Below are 9,583 nucleotides of genomic sequence, written 5' to 3'. Positions count from 1 at the left end.
GAGTTTGCAGACTTTGTTGCTTGGAAAGGATGCTTCTAGTCCGGGAGGTGCTTCCATGTAAACTTCTTCTTCCAAATTGCCATTTAGGAAAACATTTTTCACGTCGAGTTGATGTAGCTGCCAATCTTCATTTGCCGCAAGTGAGAGAAGGATTCTGATAGTGTTAAGTTTGGCCACGGGGCTAAAAGTTTCTTGGTAATCAATACCGTAGGACTGTGAAAATCTTTTTGCTACGACTTGTGCTTTTAATCTCTCAATTGTATCATCTGTCTTATATTTGACTTTGAAGACCCATTTGCAGCCGATTGCTTTCTTTACCTTTGGCAGGTATGAAACAGTCCATGTACCATTCTTTTGTAGGGCTCTTACCTCCTCATTGATGACCGCTTTCCACCCCAAGTGTTTGAGAGCTTCATCAATGTTATTTCAGACTTATGTATTGTCGAATGCAGTGACATAGACTTGGTAGGCTGAAGATAGTCTTTCATAGGACACAAAGATGGAGAACAGATGCAACGTGTGTTAGTACCAGAGGGAAGGTTGGAGTCATCAATCATAGGTATAGTAGATTCATGTTTAAGTGTATTTGTACCTGAGTGGATTTCTGTAAGAGTTGGATCTAGTTCTGACTCTTGGATTGGTGTTGGATGTCTTGGGTGGTCTATGTGTTTGTTGGCATGGGAGGTGGTGCAAGAATGGGCGACGAGTTGGACACTTGAGAACTAGACGGAGACTGATTGTTAGGTACATTTTCATGTGAGTTGGATGAAAAGACTGATTGTTAGGTACATTTTCATGTGAGTTCGATGAACTTGTTGAATCCGAGTCAGGAGATAATGAGTTCTGTTCAAGTGATGAGGATGTGGTGTGTGGTGGTATGAATTCGTTGTCCCCCCAAGACTGATATTCCCTTAAAGTCTCCCCCTGAATATTAAAATTGGGGTAGTGAGATTGATTTTCAAAGAATGTGACATTCATAGTGTTGTAGGTTTTTCTTGTGAGAGGATAGTATCACTTATACCTTTTTTGAAGAGGTGAGTAGCCAAGAAAAATACATTTAGTAGACTTGAGGTCAAGTTTGCTGCGATTGTGTTAATGAATGTGAACAAAGGAGGAGCAGTAGGTAGACTTTAGGTAATTGCCTTGGTGCGGGGAAATGATTTGAGAAGGAGTTGGACTGGACTTTAAAATTTGAGGATTCGAGAAGACATCCTGTTGATGAGGTAGGCTGCAGTAGATACAACATTACCCTAAAAAACCTTAGGCACGTTAGAGGAAAACATGAGGCAGCGGCCCACCTCGAGCAGGTGACAGCTCTTGCGTTCGATGATCTCATTTTGCTGAGGAGTGTCGACGCAAAAACTGAGATGGAGGATGCTTTTAGAGAAGAGATAAGAGCCGAGGACGGAAGCGATGTACTCCTTTGCATTATCAGTCTTGAGTGCTTGGATGGAGGTTTGGAATTGTATTTGGATTATTGAGTAAAATTGTTTAAATATACGACTAACTGCAGATTTATCTTTCATAAGAAATAGCCACATTAGTCGAGTGTGATCATCAATAAAGGAGACAAACCATCGAGTCCCGGTAAAAGTTGTAATAGTGGATGAGCCCCAGATATCGTTGTGAATGAGTGCAAATGGTCGGGAAGAGGTGTAACCAACACGTGAAAATGACATGCGAGTATGTTTAACAAGTTGACAAAATTCACATTGAAAAGAACGAACATCTTTATTGATAAATAAATTTGGAAATAGTTTTGCAATATAAATAAATTTTGGATGGCCGAGACGAAAATGCCATAACATGATCTCAGAATTTTTATTGACACTAGAATTTAAGACAGAATGATGTGTAGAAAAATGTCCGTAGCGAGGTCGTGGTGGTGAAGTATCGTTGATGACGTACACGACATGTAGTCATGGAGGAGGAAGGCATCACCAGTCATGTGATGACAAGCGTCAGAATCGATGATCCACTGACCGAGGGATCCTTGATTGACTGTGAAGGCATGGTAGAACGTACCTTGATGCGCAAACAGACCGAAACAAACCGATGATGGGGTCGGGAACAGCTAGATCAGGTGGTTTGCCGATCTGTTTGTGCAACAAATCTAGTTGCTCTTTGCTGAATGGACTTGGCGCTGGTGCAGGAAGGTCATCGACACCGACGACGCTGTTGGCACGGGGAGCGCGATCAGATCGAGACTTCCAATCGGTTGGCTTTCCATAAAGCACCCAACATGTGTCTTTATTATAGCCTGGTTTACGGCAGTGGTCGCACCAGGGATGACCCTTGCGTGATGAGTTGTCTCTATATCGAGATGGAGGAACCCGAACTGCAAGGGTGGAGGCGTCAACGGAGAGATTGGGCGAGGTGGAGATAGGCCCAATCATGACTTTCTGAGCGGCTAAGCGACTTTCTTCACGACAAACCTCGGAGAAGGCCTCGCGAATGCTCGATAGTGGTTTGAAGCCTAATATACGAGAGCGGACACGATCAAGAGAGTTGTTGAGGCCGAAAAGGAATTTGAATATCCTTTTCTGCTTGATGATCTGAGTATAATTTGGAGTCCGGAGTGCATGACCAGGCATGAACTTCATACATGTCAACTGTTGCCAGTAATGTGAGAGGGCATTAAAATACCGAGTCACAGATTGATCACCTTGGAGAAGATCGTGAAGGATTGACTCGATCTCAAAGAGCTTGGATGTGTTATCCGAGTGAGAGTATGTCTCTCGAGCAACATCCCAAATACTCTTGGTTATGTCGTAGAGAAGAAAATTTTTGCCGATGTCGTTGGTTATGGAATTGATTAACCACGACATGACCATGTGGTTTTCTGCATTCATGTCCAGAATTTTGGGTCATCCTTGGTCGGAGCGACGACATCACCGGTGATATAGTCGTCCTTGCCTCTGTTTTAGATAAACATCATGACGGATTTAGACCACTGGAGGTAGTTCTGGCCGTTCAGTTTGTGACCAGTGATGAGGGAAGAAGTGTCATCGATTCCAGTTGGAACAGGGGCAGATGAGATGGAGGATATTTCTTCGGCGGAAGAAGACGAAGTCGTCATACCGAAGAAGATTGATTTTGCTCTGATACCATGAAAATATATGAGAGTACTTAATTTTATTGATTAAAAGAGGGATATAAATATCCATTACAGGACTTACTGGTAAAGAAAACAATAAAAACAGAATACAGTAAAAAATAAAATGAATAATAACAAAATATAAGAGACAGATAATCTCTCTAATTTAAGGAGAGAAATAAATTGAGATTCCCAAGATCCCTCATATAATTTATAACCCTCTAAATATAGAGTTATAACAAATATGAATAAAATTATTAGTATTTTCGAGATCTTTCAACACCTTTAATGAAATTGATAATCGTCGCAAGATTGGTGACTATTGAGGTGTTTTGACATTGGAGGAGATGGCCTTTCTTCAACATTTAGGTAGCATAGTCGATCAAAGAATTGTGCTCAAGGTTGGAGAAGGCATAAATTAAAGAGAGGAAATAACATAGTGAGGTAAAAGTTAGAAAAGTATTTGATGTTAAATATTTGCATCCCATAGATGGAGTCTGAATGTGGACTCTTGGTGGAAAAATGCATTGCATTGCTTTGTAAAGGTAACGTGGAATTAGGGTTAGAACTTCCGTGGATTGTTATGCGACCGACATTTAAGGTGAGAAGGAAGCTTGACCAAGATTTGTAGAGGAATATTTTATTTGTTGTAAGCTATTGGAAACTGAATTTAACTATTTTTTTAAGCCACAAATAAAGCCTTCAATTGTGCAATGACTTGAATTCAATATTGTTTAAACCATGCAGGTGCCAATCACATGAATGGTTGACCAATTAATCTTATCTCAACCATCTATCAGCTAACTTCCTAATAACCTCTAATCAATAATTACCAAGCAACTTCCAACTAATTTTTAACTCATTTTGTTCAATTTTAGATAACTTTTAACTAAATTTTCTCATGAAAAGTTACGAGCATGATTGACACTTCCTGATCAAGGTTATAGGATTTGATTTGATATTCAGTCATAAGTTTATGAGGCACTTTTTGTGTTGTATTGTTTATTTTGTTTTTGGACTAATATACATTTATCTCATCATGATGAGAGAATCAAGTGACGTTTATTTTTTTACTGGAATAAGCATAAAAAAAGATGCATCAACTAATATTGATTCAAATATCGGTAGAGGATCCAATCCATCACTTGCAATGATTCAAGTGACGTTTTTTTTATTTATTTATTTATCTAGTGCTGTTCTTATTTTCCAATATCCCATTATTGTGCTATTCATTTCTCATAAGTGTGCTCAACTAACGCTATGCTTTCCTTGTATCAATGAGTATCCATTGGTAGGATATAGAGGTGGGTCTTGCAGTCAAAGGGATATAAATCCAACAATGAGAATTCTTTCTCAACCTTAACTTTGGTTCTTGAGTTTGGAGGTAAAATTCATATATAAACTCTGCAAATAGTTTTAAGAAACAAATGACCAAGTAAAACCTTTTTGTGTATATTTTGAGCTAGACTTACTAATCAATCTTGTCACTTTTGGCTTGTTTACATTACAAATTTCACATTTGAAATGATTTGATTGAAATTTATAATTTGATCTTCCTGAAAATTGCTGTCAGATATTTATTGGGGAACAGTAAGCTTGATTGTCATTTGACAAAGATACTGATTGTGAGGTGAGCCATTTGCTTGATAGAGACTCTTAGAAACTAATGATTAGGTGGGCCAGTAGCATATGGTTGGATCTTTCTAGTTTCTGTGGTGGGGTGTGCAACTTAAGCATAACGCATCAAGTAGAGGAGCTTATATTCCTCGCAAATTATTTTTATACATTTCAGTATCGTTTAACGCACTGTCATGGATTAATGGATTATCTTTACATTAAACTCTCTTGAAATATTGCTGCCGCAAAATTAAAATTTTGATTTAACACTCTTTATTACAAATGCTATCCTTTATGGAGTTCAGCTCGCTTGGCATGCGCATTATTGATTTAAACCGAAAAACCAAATCAAATCAAATATTTTTGGCTGATTTGGTTTGTAATAACAAAAACAACAATAATAATAATATAATGTAAAACAAATGAGAAGATCCATAAACATTAAGTTCACTTCAGCACAAAATAAACACAGAAAAGAGAGACTAAGAAGTCAGTTCATGTAAAAAAAATCAATAAAAAAATTGAAATTTATTTTAATAAAATTTACTTCTAAAATTCAGCTTAAACCATTTTCTAACACTCCCAAACCAAGCTAGTTCTTGTTGACCCCAAAAGCGGCAGTGCAATCCTCAACTTAGATGGCCTGAAGCAGAGTTGAGGATGTGTGGTACATTAGTACCGCTCCCCGTTTGGTTGGTATGCTGGCTAATGGGAGGAAGAAAATGATGTAATATTAATTAAGAAAAATTCAAACAACAGAGAAAAAAATTGAGTACGGGCAGAAGATGAATTTGTAGTGGGAAGAAAACTGCCTTTTCTGTTAAAAAGCACTAAAATGTTATGGAAAGATTCCAAAAGTTAAGAAAGCCTCATCATTAGCAATGGTGCTCTGTACATAAGGCCCACTTCTTTTCCAAAATCTGGGCTCCATTGAGAGAGGGCTCTGTGACTTTTTTCAAATTAGCCTTTTATCATTCAAGCAGCTGAGAAAATAAAAGTTCAAAAACAAAGAGAGCAACAGCCATTAAAACTGCGAGATGCATCTTCTATGGCAGGCTCCGAGCCTTTTCTTCTGCTTCCTTGTTTCCTCCTTCCACAGCTTGCCTATGTCCTTCGCAATCCTAACAGCATCAACGAAAGCGCCGGAGAGCCCTTTCTTCGTGAACCCAACAGCGTAGAGCCCTGATTTCCCCTTCCAGCTGTTGGGAAATGGCTGCTTTGGTGTCCCATCCTTTGAGAAAAAGTCACTTCCCTGCAATATTATATCAGAAACAAGCATGTTTAACAATCTTAGTTCCAGCAAGAAAAAAAAAAAAAATCAAAATTTGACAATCTTGCCAACCAATTTGTATGTAGATCTTATATTATGTTTCAAAATTTTTATTTTTTTTTATTTTTTCTGTGTTTTCATTTTGTTTGAGGAAAACTAAGCTACCTGGAGCCATGAAGGAACGTTGCTGCGGTATCCAGTAGCCAGTATAGCTGAGTCAATTTCTATGATTCGGTTATCAACCAGCTCAACTTTACCAGGCAAGAACCTCTTCACCCCAGGAACAATGTTTATCTTACCAGTTTTAATCTTCTCAAGCGCACCCGTATCCAGAACAGGGGTCCTTCCAGTCGTGTTCTTGAGCTCCAGGGGTCCGGCGCAAGGCCTCCTCAACCCATACTTCTCTATATCCCCAAGCACTAGCCATGACAATATGAGCATAATCCTGTCAGCCAGCCACAGCGGCAGCCATTTCATCAGAAAAACCGCTAACTCGAAGGTCGACTTCCCATAAACCTCTCTCGGTAAAACATGAACCTGTGGAAGAAGATAATAACAAAGGATTCCATTCCTAAACAACTTCCCCGTTCATCAAAATGCGATTTTGAATGCATTAATATTAAAATTACGCACCGAGTTTCGGACCACCATGAAAGGAAACGCATTGTGATGGCATAGATCGAGGGAAACCTCCATGCCGGAATTCCCACAGCCGACGACGAGCACATGCTTGCCCGCATACTCCCTGCCGGACTTGTAATCACAGACATGCGATATACTGCCGCCGAACTCCGCAAGGCCTGGGAAGTCCGGCACAATCTTCTCAGCGTTTTCTCCGGTGGCTGCCACAAGCCTCTGCCCAATGTACTCAACCCTCGCCTGTCGGGCCCCCGCCGCCTCCTCCAGCCGTGACTCGCCACAGCCCGCTGGTCTCATCGAAGCGCGCGGACATGACGGCCTGGTTGAAACATGGGTGGATATTGAAGTGCTTGGCGTACGATTCTAAGTAGTCAATGAACTGCTTTCGGGTCGGGTACTTGGGATAATCTTCGGGGAACGGGAGGCGAGGAAGTTGGCAGAATTGCTTCGGGAGATGTAGCTTTAAGCGGTCGTAGGTGCGGCGTTGCCACAACGAGGCAATGCAGTCGGCTCGCTCTAGGATGACGAAGGGCACGCTCTGTTCTTTAAGGCAGGCAGCGGTGGCCAGGCCCGACGGGCCCGACCCTATTATGATCGGCCCATTCACCCACACGCACCTGCGGGAGGATAAGTCTGAGCCGAAGGTTTCAGTCATTTGGGTGGCCATGGTCGGAGCAGGAGATTGGAAGTGAGGGAGAAATGGTGACGGAAGAAGCAGCAGAGAATGCAGTACTGGTGTTGTGTTTTGATGTGGAGTGAGGAGGTAGGGGAGGGAAAAGGGGGGATTTAAATAGGCAAAGGCTGCATGTGATGGGAGTTGAAGTTGGTGCCTTTGATAGGGTTGGGTCCTCGGCAAATGATGAGGCTACAAAAACCGGGCAGCCCCATCCATTTTTTAAGATCTTTAGTGCTCTGCATGGATTAATTATTTCTAGTTTAGGATTATATATATGGGAAATTTACATGCATACCACACAATTCATTCGTATTTACATATCTAACATGTAATGTTTAATATTTATATTTATAACATGTTATTGGTGTTCTTCCACACTGCTAGTTGTTGGTGTTATTCCTTGACGTAACACTGCGGAAGAACACTCAAGTAATATCCGCTGTGTTATCGGTGTTATTTCTCTATTCGCAGTGTTATTGGTGTTATTTCACAACGCTAAATAACACCGATAACACTAATAATATCACGGAATAACATTGAGTAACAACCACTGTGTTATCGGTATAATTGCGTCGTCTGCGGTTTTATCAATGTTATTCTGCAATGTTATCGGTGTTATTTCGTGCTATTTGGGAGTTACTCAGGTGTTTTGCGGGTGTTTCTCGGGTGTCATCGGTATTATTCCGCAGTATGTGGTATTATTGGAGCGATTTCTTGACATTTTATATTCTATCGAGTCTATTTCGAGCCGAAAATGAGCTGAACACGAAGAAGAATATGTTAATCAAGCCGAACACAAATACATTGTTCACGAGTCATTTCGAACACGAGTCGAATTGGAACCAGCCGAGGCTTAGCTTGCTCAAGCTCGGCTCGTTTACAACCTAGCGATAGTGATATTTTTTATGTAATGGTAAAGATGAGCGTTATGTATGTAAATATGAAAGCTTAGGTGTTAGATATGTAAATAAATATCGTAAATTTTCCTATTATTATTATTATTGTTATTATTAAGTTCTTTGGCATGTAAATAAATATCGTAAATTTTTCTATTATTATTATTATTATTGTTATTATTAAGTTCTTTGGGAAGTTGTTTATTTCTCTAGACTGAAATTACATTAATTTATTTCTCATCACATGATGTTCTTTTGGTGAGAAAGTTGCCATATGCAGATTTGCTATTTGTGGATTAGGCCAATCACTTTCGGTGTTGGAGCTATCGGTTATCTTAATTTTGCTTGATACGAGGGATGATAAGGTCTTAATTATGATTGACTAAGCATTCCTTTTGCAGGTGGTAGTTACAAGTCGCTCATAAGTTTTGATTAGTAATCATGGACTTGTATGTAATATTACTTCGAACTTTTATTTATATTGGATTATTAAGAAATTAAGGCAGAACTTAGCCAATGAAGGTTCAAATGTCTGGAGGAAGTTTATGAAGATATAAAAATCTTATTAAAATATATGATTTGAGGGAAAGTTTTTCAAGTACCAAGAAATAAATATGGTTGTGAGGTAAACGAAGTTATTTTATATGTTCTAATTATGCAATAATGTAGAGTAATGGGGGAGAAGAGACCTATCCTTAAAGAGCAATTCTATATTGATTTTGATCACTTATGCATGGGAGCCATCGCTATCTTCCTTAAGACGTGCAAAAATAGGATAAGACGACGTGGTCAATGAACCTAACTTAGCAGATGCATCACAAATTTGGAGATATGGATCCATTTTAGTTGATAATTTGGGTTAATTTGAAAGTTTTTGTGGGAATTTACGTTCAAACCACCTAATTCTTATGTATTTACAAAGCATCTAAATTGTATTTCTGTAAAAAATTGAAGTTTAGGTCTGAAAAGAACTGGGTGGTACGCATGTAGATGTTTCAGAATATTTATACGTCAAATTGAATGGCTTCCAACGTCCGGTGTCGGTCATATGGTAATTTCTCTGTTGGAAGCCACAACAGCTCAAGTTTATCCAATTTTTGTATTGTAAACAATTGTGTGTATGCTTAAGTTCATCAAATGGTGCGCACATGTGTTCTTACCATAAATTGATGAATTTATTAATGTTTTTGAAATTATAATTATTTGTATATAATAATGTGTATCATTAAGATAATATATTTTTGTGACACTTCAACACTTAGAAGCACATGTCATTAAATATTTTTTAGTCCAAGAAGGCAAGCTTCTGAACCATCTTAGGATGAGAAGATTGCTTGATAGGAAACAAGCTATTAGTTTTTTTTTTTTTTTTTTTTTTTTATTTTTGG

The 9,583-nt window shown here is 39.0% G+C and overlaps 1 protein-coding gene across 1 annotated transcript; it reads right to left on the bottom strand.

Annotated features, from left to right (window-relative positions):
* Positions 1-5,500: 5,500 nt before the first annotated feature.
* On the bottom strand, positions 5,501-7,518 carry LOC110032528 (probable indole-3-pyruvate monooxygenase YUCCA5). Its single transcript, XM_020736190.1, is given in 4 exon segments — positions 5,501-5,966; positions 6,150-6,521; positions 6,618-6,888; positions 6,890-7,518. Coding segments are annotated over 4 exon segments (1,272 nt in total). The 5' UTR covers positions 7,291-7,518; the 3' UTR covers positions 5,501-5,738.
* Between the last annotated feature and the right edge of the window lie 2,065 nt (positions 7,519-9,583).

This window comes from Phalaenopsis equestris, unplaced genomic scaffold (genome assembly GCF_001263595.1).
Source record: "Phalaenopsis equestris unplaced genomic scaffold, ASM126359v1 Scaffold000963, whole genome shotgun sequence".
In the NCBI taxonomy this organism is placed as follows: domain Eukaryota; kingdom Viridiplantae; phylum Streptophyta; class Magnoliopsida; order Asparagales; family Orchidaceae; genus Phalaenopsis; species Phalaenopsis equestris.
The sequence above is the reverse complement of the archived record's forward strand: the minus strand, read 5'-3'. Positions and strand labels throughout refer to the sequence as shown.